Source organism: Clytia hemisphaerica, unplaced genomic scaffold (assembly GCF_902728285.1).
Source record: "Clytia hemisphaerica strain Z4C2 unplaced genomic scaffold, Clytia hemisphaerica genome assembly, whole genome shotgun sequence".
Classification (NCBI taxonomy): domain Eukaryota; kingdom Metazoa; phylum Cnidaria; class Hydrozoa; order Leptothecata; family Clytiidae; genus Clytia; species Clytia hemisphaerica.
This window is the reverse complement of record NW_027104574.1, coordinates 15,138-29,492: the sequence shown is the minus strand read 5'-3', so window position 1 is coordinate 29,492 and position 14,355 is coordinate 15,138. Positions and strand designations below refer to the sequence as shown.

Genomic DNA, 14,355 nt, shown 5'->3' with positions numbered 1-14,355 from the left:
CAAATACTCTTGCATTGACTGTTTGTTCGCCTCAAAAAACTTTATTAATTTGTCATTGTTACTGCCGCCAGCTAGTGGTTGATATTTGTTTCTGACTGAAATTGTGTACCTTTGTTGAAGGTCTGCATCCGAAGAGAATTGTTTCCAATCATATTTTATTTTTGGTTGTGTTTTGGACGTTCTCAGGCTGAGTAAAACTGTAGCACAGACTTTATTCTATGGTCCGAGCCAACAGTGTTGAAGGAGTTGTATGCTTCAGCATTTTGAACACTGTTTCTCCATTTCTTCTTGACAACGATGTAATCTATTTGCCGTTTGAGCCCTGATGCTCTATCTCTGAATGTCCATAGTTTACCTGCTCGCTTTTGGAACATAGTGTTAACAGCAAGTAAATTGTTTTCTAATAGGAAGTTTGCAAGGTAGTGTCCATTTCTGTTGGTTGCGTCATGAAAGGTAAATAATCCATCGTTACTGCCTAATATAGCGTTGAAATCCCCTAGGCAAAGGAGAACGTTGTGCGCAGGAATGTTTTGCAGGGTGTTGTTCAGGTCACTGTAGAAGTTTTTGACTTCATTTACGTCAGCAGCGTTAGTTGGAGAATAGATAGCTAACACTGTAGTTTTCGGGTTTCCATCAAATTTAGCCATAATGATTCTATTACTGACGTTCGTGGCCTTCAAGAGTGCTTTTCTTGATTTTTGATTTAGAAGCAAGCCGACTCCGCCTTAAGAGGCTTGGGCTTCGTTTCTCCATCCTGAGGATATTATTAAGTAATGAGATTCAATGCGTTTCATCTCGATAGGGTCATCATGAATAAATCGATGTTCTTGGATTCCGAGAATGCCAATGTTGTATTTACTGGCACAGTGAACTAGTTCATATGCCCCGTTCTCGTCACGTAAAGTGTTGACATTGAGAGTGCCAACTTTGGTTGGTTTCTTACAACGTAAGAGTGCCTCTATTATTGTGCCATCATCAGATGTGTCCCCCGTAAGATACGGCTTGTGGATGCTTCCTCATTCGATCGATCTGTTTTACGATCATCGGTTGTGTCGTTGGCAGAGTTCCTGCTCACTCCCGGAGATGGAAGTATAGGATTTGATTTATTTGACAAATTCATGGTAGACTAACAAAGCTTAGTAATTTGCATTGGTCGCAACTCCTCAAGCAAATTTGGGCCACTATTGAAGATCCTTCAGACGCCCCAATTGTAAGACGCAAGCAGCATCAGTAGCTTCTTTCCTTGACGAAGGAATTTCGCAGGAAGCACAGCGCCTATTCGTCATTGATAGGTCATACACAGGGTGGAATATCGGTTGACAGCATGTACACGGTAAGACGTCAGTACGATTGGTAAAACCAGCCAGGCCAACAAGCGAACACTTTATTTTTATACAGGGCGCCGAAAGCTCGCCCTGTCGTCAGAGCCCTCGATTTGCGTTATCCAGTGAACATCGACGAGGAAGAACCCTCTCCGGGTTGACTCAGTGGCGTTGTGGGAAAATTTTTCTGGAGGGGCCATAGTCAATCTTTTTTAATGGCCCCCCCCCCCAATTTTCCAAAGTGGTGCCCAAATCCATCAGTTTCTAAACTTTTACTAATTCATTTGCCTATACATAATGAGAAAGTAAATATTTAGAGTAGATATATCTTTGATGAATGGAAAAGGGAAAAACAGGCCCCACCATGGTTCGGACCGACTAGAAATTTTTGAAAATTGACTGCCAAGATATATAGAAATAGACAAATTTGCGCTTGCTTGAGTGAATAGAAACTTAAGGAAATAATGTGTAATGCAAGCGAAAAAATTGATGTTTTATGGTTTCAATATTGTTGTCAGCAAATTGGTCTTGGCGCGCAGTTAGATATTCATTTAACAATGCTATATTGTACACAAAAAAACTTGTAAATTAGCTAGATTTGGCTCTTCCAGAAAAATTTTTTACATGAGGGGTTGAGGATATATTGTCCGAGGGGTAGCAAAAATCATCAAAATTTGCCTTGTCCGGGGTGTAAATTTACTCTGTCCGGGGGTAATTTGGTGTGTCCGGGGGGTCAGGAGATGCTTGTCCGGGGGGTAAAACCTATTGTCCGGGGGGCCAAAAGTCAACCTGTCCGGGGGGTAAATCACTAAAAATTGTTATATCCTCCACCCCCCATGTAAATTTTTTTTCTGGAAGAGCCCATTGCAAAGAAGTTACCAATCAACTGTATTGCGAGCGAAGCAAGCGAAAAAATCGCAAGTATTTTAAAACTATCTCAGCAAAATTGGTCCTGGGGCGCAATTTAAGGCGCATAAAGTATGATTTTTAAGATAGGGGCGTTTAAAAAAATCTCTTTTGGCGCCCCTTGCTCTTCGGCGCCCCTTCAAAAAAGATTCGCTGGGGGTATAGCCCCAACAGCCCCCCTGCTACAACGCCACTGACCATGCCATGATCCTAAATGAAAGCCTGAATTATTTTTTTAAATAATGAGTTTTGATTTCTGATCTCCACAAATTTATTACTATGGCTGGATGTGTTCCAAATTTCTCATTGAACTTTTGTCAGGTTAAAGTGCGATGACTGCTAGATTCTTTGGTTCAGTATTTGTTTGACTTTTTCCGATAGATTTCGATTATTCGATCTCAGGTGAGTTAAGGAAAATCCAAAACCTATTTCCCGATTTTTCCACAGCTTCCCATCGTTCCTTAACTCTCGTATATAGCTCAAAAGAAGCGTATTAATGAGAGGATTTTGGAAAGTGCTGGGCCGAAAATTTAGATTAAGCCAATCTTAAGATATCGGCCAAAAACTGATTTTTACGTTAGGAAATACGTCGAAAAAAACACGTCAAAAAGACAAGTTAAATGACGTTGTTTTTTAAAATAGCGATAACTTCGATTCTATTTCTACAATTAACATCAAATTTCGACTTGTATGAATCAATTAAAAAAAAAAAAATTCAATTAGCAGCTGATGATTATCGTGTAAAGACATGAAACTCAGAGTACAGAAGAAAATGCGGTGGTAGTTTTTTTCTTGATGGTATGAAACTCAATAGAAACAATAGGCGTAGCGAGATGACCTGCAAAATTTAAGGACGAGAGCGGTTTTTACGACACTTTAATTATTGTCTTTCTTTTATCAAAGATAATGAATATGTCATAAACGTCTGCACTCCCTCGTAAATCTTCCAGGGTATATCTCGCTACATGACACAATGGAAGTATCGAAAGTGCCAAGTATTTTTCTAAATTTTGAAAATTAAGAAAAATGAGAAATTTTATGATTTCAAATTTTGAAAAATTAAATTTAACCATTTTAAGCAAATTGTGATAAGGATGTGACTTTCATAGGACAGTTTAGTTGAGGATGATTTTGATCCCATCAATCAGACCTTTAACTCTGCTTAAGGGATTACTACAAGAACGAAGCGGGAACTCGCCCCCTAACATCCGGATACTTCAACTAAGTTCATACATTTGATTTTCAAATTTCGATGCAATGAAAAAAAACATAAAACTACACATTGAAATCATCAATAATTGCTTTGGCACTTTTGATACAAGGACAGAATTGCAAATTTAGGTGATCTTTCAATTTTGAATCTCTCATTTTTTTAATTTCCAAAATTTAGAAAAATACTTGGCACTTTCGATACTTCCCATTAGGGCAAGTTCGCAATGTATGTAGTCTTGAAATCGTCAGGTTTTCACTACCGTCAAATTCGAAATTGACGGACTTTCACGTCCAACATTTCCGAAGCGTCACAAGTGCATGCATTGTCAGATCTAAACAGTTCGTCAACGTCTTCACTGTGGTAAATTTCGAAAATTGACTAACTTTCAAGTCTTAATTTTCCGAAGCATCAGAGGTACATATACTTTATTTTTATTGGTCCAGCGCGCAGCAGAATGGACCTTTAAAAAGCAACTGATCGAAAAGATTTTGTCTTTGTCGGGGCCTGTGCGCGCAATAAATTAACAATTCCATGCTAAACCAACCACCGATCTAGAATTTTTGCCCCGCCTGCCCGCGCGATGTTTGACCTATGTTTTGGATTGAATTGATGGTAGAGTCAAATTTAGGGTTAGGGCTAGGGTTGGGGATGGGAGTTAACCCCTGGTTAGGGTTTTAGCCCCCGGGTAGAGTTTGGAGTAAATACCATGTTGATAACCAACTTTGAACTCCTTGATGCAGTTCTGACTTGATGGCCGAGTGGTTAAGACGCTGGCGTTCTAATCATAGGTGCTTTGTATATAGAGGGTTCGTATCCCATCAGCGGCAAAAGTTTCGAAATTTGGGGATATGCATCAAAGACTTTCAATACCTAGCAATACAAAGAAATTGTCAAAGAATAGAAGTTCAGAGTGGAGGATGGGAAGGAAATTTTTTTGCGTCACTTAAGGAACCCGGTACGAACGACATTCGGTTATTGCAACGTCAGCTGGACCTTCACGCCGCTCCGGCTTCTTGTTCACTCTCATTACACTTGTGATCCAACAATTCCAAATAGGTCTCCTTGGTCGTGCAAGGTAACACAAGTCTACATCTACAATGCGAACTTGCCTCCATTAGGCACTACTGACAGTTGATTTGCAGAAGCTCATTATTCATGCTGATACGTCATTTTAAAACTTTATTTTTTTCTTTGTTTAATTAATTTAATGATGTCGACTACATTACTCAAAGGTAATCATTGAAAGGATCTTTTAATTATTATCAATCAACCGCGCTTTTGTTTTCTCGCTACACCTCACCAGGGTTCCTATTATGTGGGCAAAAGGAACTATAATAGCGATTTGATTAAATTTCAGGTTTGATTAGATTAAAGTGTTTTAGTTTCTATCATCAGGCATCATATCGAGCGAATAATCTGTTAAAAGTCAAGTGCCTTTTTTTTAAGTTTATTAAAACTTTTTCTGACCAAAAAGGATGGATGTTGAAAAGCAGAAACAGGAGTGGTTTAAGAGACGTCGCCTTGTTATATGGTTTGGTCTGGTACAACAAGCTTTAGTTTACTTCGAATATTGAGCCGTATCCATATCAGCAATGTATTATTATAAAAAGACGATGGGTGTTAAAAACCCTAGATTTTTATACGGTTTTAGTATGGCAGTGACGTATATTTCAATCATCTTGTCGGTTATTTTATTCGGCAAATACATGGATAAAACGAGAAATTTGCGACGTATTGTTTTCATCTCAATATCAGGTTCCATATTGGGTAATATTCTATATACAATGTTATACAACGTTTAATGCTTGGGTAACAGTTTTTGGACGTTTTTTGTGTGGAATCAATGAAGGTGCAAGAGTTGCACTAGCTGGTAAGTTTAAGTAATATTATTACCTTATGACACAACAAGCTAGATGCTGAATGGACCTACCTGATGAAAGTTAAATAGCAATGCAATGAGAAAAATGAAAAAAATCAGTCAGAAAACATAGCGTTTAGCGAAAATGCATAACGCAAAAAATTCATTATTGATAGATGATGGGCGAGAGGGAAGGGTTGTAGGGAAAAAATAAATAGAAAGTTCTGGTCGCAAAAATCGGTCTTATTGACAATTGAATCATGCTTGATGGTGAGCATTGTTATCAATAATGTTTTTGTGTGAAAAACATAGAAATATAAGGAAAAAAAACAATGAAAATCTGCAAAAATGGCGACTTCCGGCATTTTCAACCGGAAAAAAAAATTTCTCAAAAATCGAACTCGACCATGTTTTGAGCATTGCGAATACGCATTTTTCTGCTAAAAATCAGAAAAACTTAAAAATGAAAATTCGACAAAATGTCAAAAAACTGGCTATTCCGGCATTTTCGGCCGGAAAAAAATGTTTTTCGAAAATCAGGCTCCGTCACATTTTAAGTATTGTCATATTGCATCAGTGTGCAAAATTTCATAAAAAAATATAAAGTACATCTCGAGAAATTTAAGAAATACTGTCTTTCCGGCGAAAATAGGTTGTTCCAGCGACTTTTAAAATAGTTCCGGCTTCAAAAATCAATTTTATTGAAAATTGAAACATGCTTGATGGTGGGCATTGCTATTAATAATGTTTTTGAATGAAAAAGCAACCAATTAAAAGGGAAAAGTCCAATGAAAATCTAGAAAACCGGAGATTTCCGGCATATTTCAGGCATTTTCCACCAGAAAAATTTTTTTCTCAAAAATCAGACTCGGCCATGTTTTGGGCATTGTTATTACGCATCTTTGAGCAAAAAATCAGAAAAAAAATTATGATAAAATCTTGAGAAAATGCCAAAAAACCGGAAATAACATTTTTTCGAAAACATAGGGCTGCGTCACAATTTAGGTATTGACATTTTGCATCAGTGTGAAAAATTTCATAAAAAAATATAAAGTACAGCTCAAGAAATTCAAGAAATACCTTTTTTCCGGCGAAAATCGGCTGTTCCGGCGATTTTTAGAAAATTCCGGCTTCAAAAATCAGTTTGTGTGAAAAATCAACGAAAAAACAAAGATTTTTTCTCAAAAATCGGACTCGGCCAAGTTTTGGGCATTGCTAATACGCATCTTTGTGCAAAAAATCAGAAAAAACTAATGATGAAATCTTGAGAAAATGCCAAAAAAACGGTTTCCCGGCATATTTCCGGCATTTTCGGCCGAAAATGAATTTTTTTCGAAAATCGGGCTCCGCTCCGAATGGGTTCATTCGCCAAAATTTATTCTCGACAGAATTCCTTCTCTTAAGGTATGTTAAAAAGATACCTTATCGATGAAAAAATGTCGGGGGAAAGTGACGAAAATTTTGAGGAGGTGACGAAATTTTCCCCCGACGAAATTTTTCCCCGATATTTTATCACCTGACCAGAACTTTTACCCGATTTTTTTATCCCCGACCAAAACTTTACCCGATTCTTTTAACTCCAACCAAAATTCAAATTCCTTTTTTTTACACCTTTTTAACCGAAATTAGTGCTTTAAACGTCGAATTACAAGATCTTTTTTCGAGCTAGTGAAGGAAACCCATTTCATTTGGACAATTTAGTTGGGTGAAATTGACTAAATTGTAAATTTCGTTGGGAAAAAGCCTCTTTGTTTTAAACACCCCTTTGAATAAATGCCCGCCTCCTTTAGAGGAAAGATTTTCGATAAAGGCCATCCCTCAAACAAACCCCTCTCCTCTAGGAGGGGAATTCATTTAAAACAAGTAACTGTAAGGAAGTATTGTATGAAGGAAAATTTAGATACCTGATTCTCTTAAATAAACGCTCCTTTAAATTAACGCACCTTCAAATTAACGCCCTTTTAAATGAACGCCCCTCTAAAAAACCAAAACAACAATAAACCCCCAGGGCGTTTAATCGAAGGGGCGTTTATTCGAAGTAATACGGTATGCGAGTGTAGTGCGCGCAGTGTCAAACAAAGGGACCTAATCTTAACCGTCTACCATGTCTATAAAAAGGATTTTATTCATCTTAGGTGAAATTTCCAGAATATACAATCGTGAAGAGCTTGGCAAAATCTTCTCGATGTGGCAAATTGTCAGTGCCGTATGTTTATCTCTGGCACCGTGTACTCCTCTCCTCTTCCTTGGTATCAAATTCGAGATAATCCATAACATATGGGTCATTAACCAATACAACTTTGTTGGGTTGTTCCTGACTATATCATTTATTCTAATGTGGATAGCAGCTTATTTTTGTATATCAAACCTGACGTTGGACCCAATTTATCAACAAATAAAATGTGAAATACTGGAAAAAGCTCATGTTATATTTGAGAAGGATGAGGAAAAACAAAAGGACTTCGAAAATATATCTGATGATATATTGATCACCCATAAGCTATGGACTTTGAAAGACGTTTTAAAAAGGGCTGATGTTTTCTTAGTCTTGTTTTCATCTGCCACTATAATGGGGCAATATTTCCAAGCTGGAGTTCGGGTTGGTCTAAAAAGCAGGGTAGCCAATGGGGTAGCCAATTGGGCTAGGTTATGGGGTACCTCTTTTTGCCTAAACTTTTGAAATCTGAAACCTGTTTTCATGTGGAAATACTATTACAACATCTTGTTAATGATTCCATGTAATAAAATTTAAGATTCCTTTCGAACTTCAGCCACAATAGCCTTTTTTCCGAAGGTACTGAACTTTGTTACTTCTCTAGAGACCTGGCGCCATTTTGTCTTCCTTCTTGGCTTTGTTTGAAAATTTACAGACCCGAATAAAAAATATATACAAAACAGTTTTTAATACTTTGTATTTAGATTTTATTTATGTTTTTAATTGTTATTTCTGTGAAGCTATAATTTGATGATAATAGCTTTGGAATCGCCTTTGGGCCATATGATCTCTAATCTTGTCATATCTTAACAATCCTTTGTTATTGAATCTATTGTTTAATTTAAATCATGTTTAGATGTTTCAAACAATTAATTTCTTTTAAAATTTTTAAATATGGCAGCTTAAAATAGGTACAAAAAGTCTTTTAAAATAGCTCTATTATAATGAAGCTCTATTTCTTACTCCTCGTGCATTAACACGTGGTAATTTATATCTTTGTTTATCTTTGGAATCATACATGATCAATCTAAGTATCAATCAGATTCATGCTCCCTGGTCAGTAAAATGTGGTTCTATGCATTCATTTTCGGTATTTCTATTCTGGTCTGTAAAATATTTAGGTACCCCATAACCTAGCCCAATTGGTAACCCCAATTGGCTACCCTGCTTTTTAGACCAACCCCTGGAGTTCTTATCAATATGATATCGTTATATCATTTCAACTTCACTATGTCACAACTGGCATTCGCGACAGTTATAGGAGTTTTAACATCGACTCTCGTACTTGCGTACATTCGGAAAAGATTTGTTTGTAATTCGGTAGATGTTCATTTTATGTTTATAATGACATACGTTTTAATGTTGGTTGTATTTGCATATTTGAATTTAATCAAAGAGCTGACTATTGAGAATTTTCCAACACAAATTATGGTTATATCGATGATAGTACTTTTAAACAGTATAACGACATTCGCTAAGACCTGCTATGGGCGTTTAATCTTATTTTCAATATCACCCACCCATTCCGCCAGTATTATTGAATCGTATAGAAAAGCTTCTGGCGGCATTTTCGCCTTCATATGTTTCCTAACGTCCAGTTACGCGTACTCGTACCAATTTTACATCACCTGGCTACACAGTGCTGTATTAGTTATATTTGTATGGTATTTCACGCGGAAACGATATTGGTATATTCAGAATTTCGAGAAGAAAAGACAATAACACTTGCTGACGGTTGGCGGTCGGATTATATCGACTTGTTTTTGTAATATACCTTAAGAAGGATTAATTTTGTTGTGGATTTAATTTGGTGATTGGCCAAAATGTAGTCTAGCAAGCTAGACAACTAATTTATACATAGTAGAAATAAAGCAAAAAGTAATGAATGGAACAATTTTAGTCGTCTAGAAACCTTTGTGCACTAACTCCAAACAAAAGTGTCAATATTGCAATTATAATTTTTTCCTGCTCAAAATAATTCTTGAGAAAAAAAATATGTGTGGATTTGTGTATTGAAAGTTTTTCATTTGAGTTTATTTCGTTTTGAGAGTTTGTTGTTGCTTGATAAATTGTTTTCTCGCTACGCAAGTTTCTGCGTAGCTAGCCGCTGTATCTATAAGGCTGGAACACCGGATTCTTCCAGTCGTTTATACAAACTAAATCCCGTATTATTATTATTATTATTAGTAGTAGTATTGGTATTATTAGTATTACACGCATTATAAACGACTCCAGTCTAGCCAAAATGAGCCAAATTCAATTTTCGACCACATACTAGAAATCACTTTCAGATCTTTTGTTTTAATTATTTTAATTCTGATCTTGTGCACATCCCTGCCAATTTCCTTAGATATAGAGCTTATGCTCACGTGGGTAATATTTCAAAATCTTGAAATGATAAATTATGATTTGGTCTTTACAATTTGAGGCACGATAATCATATTTTAGGCACGATATTGCACCTTATTCAAAACAAAATTGGCTATCAAATTGGTAGATTTGCCGCTGATTTTTTTTCCGTACATGGTCGGGAGTATCTCATCTTTGTTGTTTGGTTTTGTTTTTTTGGAATTGCTTAGGTCAGGGTTGGTAGTAACGGCTTGTCACTTTGCCGGGTGCATACTCGGCGCCTTGGGCCCCGCAGGGTTGCTAGTAACGGTTCGAATTTCAGTCAGGTTAAAAAAGGGGCAATTTTACCCATATTATAATAACATTACCCCCGTCTTTCTTGTCATCTTATAAGTATTTCCAAATTTTGTGTTCTGTTGTGCGAGTGTGGCTCAACGGATGGCGCGCCGTGTTTCTGATCAGAAACTCTTTCATTTGGTGGGCTCGAACCCCGGTCGGGTCGATATTTCAAGGTTTCAGATAAGTTCAAGATACTCCCGTCCGTCGATGATACTCCTGACCGTCAAGATGAGATACTCCCGACCGTCGATGATACTCCCGACCGTCAAGAGGAGATACTCCCGACCATCGATGATACTTCCGTCCATGTACAGAAAAAAAATTTGCAGATTTGCCATCTTCCTCTAGAGGTTCGTCAAAGTTCAAACAAACGTAGAATGATGACAAAAAAAAACTTACTAATAATAGGATTCTCATTGTTCCCAGCATTTTCCATCCAATCAAAGAACAGGAAGCCGTTACAATGGAAATGAGATTATGTCTTCAATTTTCGTACCGTTCAAATAAATTCTATGAAGTTCAAAAATCAAAAAAATATTGGGCAACGAAATCCATATTCTTTAAAACATATTTCAATTTTTTCTTTTCTTCTGCTTTGTTTTAAAAACAATATGCGATTGTATTCATGAAGACAATAATATTGTTTTAATCACGATAACAGCCCATTTTGAACATGAAACCATAGCAACACTTTATAACCAATCAAATTTTGTTATAGTGTTGGCCATGGCCATGGCCAAATCATAAAGATAGTCGTAGTATAACTTGATCTGGTAATTACAATATTGGTTAGGTTGCCATATGCAGTGAGTGATCCTGGTTAGGAAATACTATCAACTGCTGCCATAGATCTTGAGGGATTGAAACAATAATAAGCCTTCTTATCAATTTTCTGTGGAAACACCAACAACATCCATAGCTAGCTATGTCTTCCAAATCTTTGACCTCAAAAGTGGTTCTCGTGAAAACAGGTTAATTTTCAACAACATCCCGAAATGTGGTAGTTTGAATGAAATAATATCAATGAAAAACCATAAATTTGAATTTTGTAGAATCATCATAGTTAGTTAGGAATATTTGGCGAGCTCCTGTACGCGGCCGCAATCAAAAAAATTATAACCACACTCATAAAAAATTGTGGGTGCCTTCATCATTCCGTAACTTTGTCCACCATTTTAAATGAGTTAACAATAGATCCCCTCATCAAGGAAGTCATTTGCTTTGGTCTCCGACTTTGGGAATAGTAATGTTTTCGATTGTTTTCGATGGAAAATGGTAAGAAACTTAAGTTTACAGCAAGTGTTATTTAGTTTTTGCTGGCTGATAGAATGGCAGGATCCTGGATGGTTTCCCTAACTGATAGTAGATGTAAATTCTACATCAAGAATCCTGCTGCTTGCACTGTCAGTATATTTCAAAGGTTCAAATTATCTCCGTTATTTAGAAATTTCATGAAACAAGTGCATCAATTACTACGGAGCTAATAAGAGTGTACATAAAGTAAATGCTGTCTGATTAATTCTTTTTTTTAAACTTTTTTTCACGTAAAAATTAACAATATTTCAAATATAAGTATTAGCCTAATACAATATTCAATAACTCCGTAGGCTTTCCCGGCATGCAATAAAACAAATCTAAATTGCTCTAGAATATATATATTTTTTATCATTACTATTATTATTTAAATTTCATTATTATTTAAATTTCATCTTGAGGGAGTAGCACTCTACCTCTTGATCCACGAATGCATCTCACCGTGGATCTTAAAAGTGAGAAGCATATAACAGTTCCTATGTTACTCGTGACACTTTTGAGAGTGTATCATGTCTCTTATCCGAAATCATTTCTGCGAGATTAAGCGGGTCGTTTCTCTGATGTAATCTTTAGCGCTAGCTCCTTTTGGTAGCATGAAGATGTTTTTTCGCCAATAAACAACCTTTTCGTAGCATTCTTTCAATTCGCGGGTAGCTTGGTCACCATCGAGCTGACCCCACATGAATAATTGTTGCACTATGGGTTGGATGAGTTCTCGAGGTGGATCTGATGGTCGAGGTGGTAGTGGTACAGGAGGTGGTTGAGCTGGTCCATTGCAGTGTGGAAGATATTGCAGGACACCACGTTGCGAACGAAATCTTCTCTGTCCACATCTCTCGCACGCCACAAGATTGTTTACGATTGCTTAATTTCGATTTTCGGCCGTTTCAGCTTCGTTCGGCATTTACGAGAATGAAAAGAGCGCTGTGGAAGAATATCAAATGAAGACAATCTCCTTTTTGCAAATTTTGTTTGCCTTTTGTCTCCTTTAATCTTCTTTTCCACTTTATTTTCTTCTTTTAATACCGGAGCGACGGTTTTGCGCTCCTGATTTTGCGTCTGATTAAATTGCGTGGCTTAGTATTAGGGAGATATAAAACGGCTGATGCAAGAATTTACGCGGGAAATATTTTTCCGATTTTCCGAACATTTAATTCCTAATCGGGCGACCAAACTTTCACAAAAAGTCTTATTATGGAGAAACACCGAATTTGAAGATCTCCTCCACTTAGCGTGGGGCGACCAATAAAATATCAATCTTTCTTTTTCAAATGAGCTCTTGATTTTATATCTCATTATAGCGGGTGCTGTCAAAGCATCTTTGTATCAAAATTATCGCAACATCCATACTGAGCTGGAAACAACCACCCTTACACCCACCAGAACAGGGCGGTATGATCATTTCCAATCATTCCAAAGTTTGGGCGATCACTATGGTATCATTTTGCAGACTTATTTCATCCCTCCCTCTGATGGAACGTACCGCTTCATCTTGACTTCCGATGACGATAGTTCTCTCTACATTTCAACAGATGACCAACCTTCCAATAAATATCGCATCATACACACAACTAAAGCTATTGCGATCACAAATTACAGGTAGATTACATAATGATGCCGAGATTATCTGTCTAAGTAAAATCTTTAAAACGTAAATTTAAGACAAATAAAAAAAAGAGACCAAAATCTGCGAAGTGTTAAGATAAGACAGTCAGGAGTAATACCTTAAACAAGGCGTATATCTTGTTCAAGTAAGAATTCCAAATTTCTATTGCTTTATACTTCCAAATTAAGAAATAGTAGGAATATTTCCCAAACTAGGTAAAAGGGCACTCTCTCGTCTATACCATTGGAAAGAGCACGAAAAACTGAATTTCCATGGTGCTTTTTAGAAAATTCCACAGCTGGAATTGATCACAATCTTCAATTTCAAAAAAACAACCTTAAAGTCAAGTCTACATGAAACTAAAATCAGCTTTTTTAAAGGGTGTAGAAAGAGCCTTACGCCCGCCTTACGCAAACTAAAATAAAAAACAATTCAAAATGGTACCCTAGCCAGCTTTAAAAATACCTTCAAGGTACCCCTACCTTAAACAAGGTATATCCATGTACCTTGTTTAAGGTACATCTTAAACAAGGTATACGCCTTGTTTAAGGTATTATTAACTATTCTTTTTACTTCGTGTCTTCGGCCCCTGAATTTATGGTACCAAACCTAAAACAAAAATGAAAAAAAATTCCGTCTGTAGATTTTGATAATTTTTTCACTACTTGGTCAATCAAAGACTCCTCTTTCTTATGTGCTAAAATTCAACATGCCCTTTTTCCTATAACACATTTAAAATCTTAAAAATACCTTCAAGGTACCCCTACATACCTTAAACAAGGTATATACATGTACTTTGTTTAAGGTACATCTTAAACAAGGTATACGCCTTGTTTAAGGTATTACTCCTGACTGTAAGAAGAAATTCGGATCAGGTCCGGTTAGAGTAGTAGCTGGCTACGAACTGAACAGTATTCTTCACCCTTCAGTTAGTGGCCGAACATTTAATTGAACAAAATGCAGACCAACTTTTTTTCACTATTCAACACGCGGCCAAAAATTCGAGTTCTCACTGTTCAGCTCGTAGTCAGCAACCACTCTAACCGGACCTGATCCAGAAATTCTTTAAAATTGAGGAAATATATTCCAGACAGACGAATTTTTGTTCTCAACACCATTCCATCTGTAACTTTTAACTAATCAAGAATTTAACATGGGAAAATAAGTGCAAAGATTTATTGACGCGAACCGAAAGGCAGAATTTTTTGAAAATAACGCGCCTCAATTTTGGTT

The 14,355-nt window shown here is 36.7% G+C and overlaps 1 protein-coding gene across 1 annotated transcript in view; it reads left to right on the top strand.

Moving 5' to 3' along the window:
• LOC136823513 (uncharacterized) overlaps positions 1-14,355 on the top strand; it is a 38,839-nt gene that overhangs the window by 22,171 nt on the left and 2,313 nt on the right. The window contains exon 7 of the mRNA XM_067079702.1: positions 12,818-13,115. Within this exon, the coding sequence (XP_066935803.1) occupies positions 12,818-13,115 (298 nt within the window). The remainder of the gene's footprint in view (positions 1-12,817; positions 13,116-14,355) is intronic.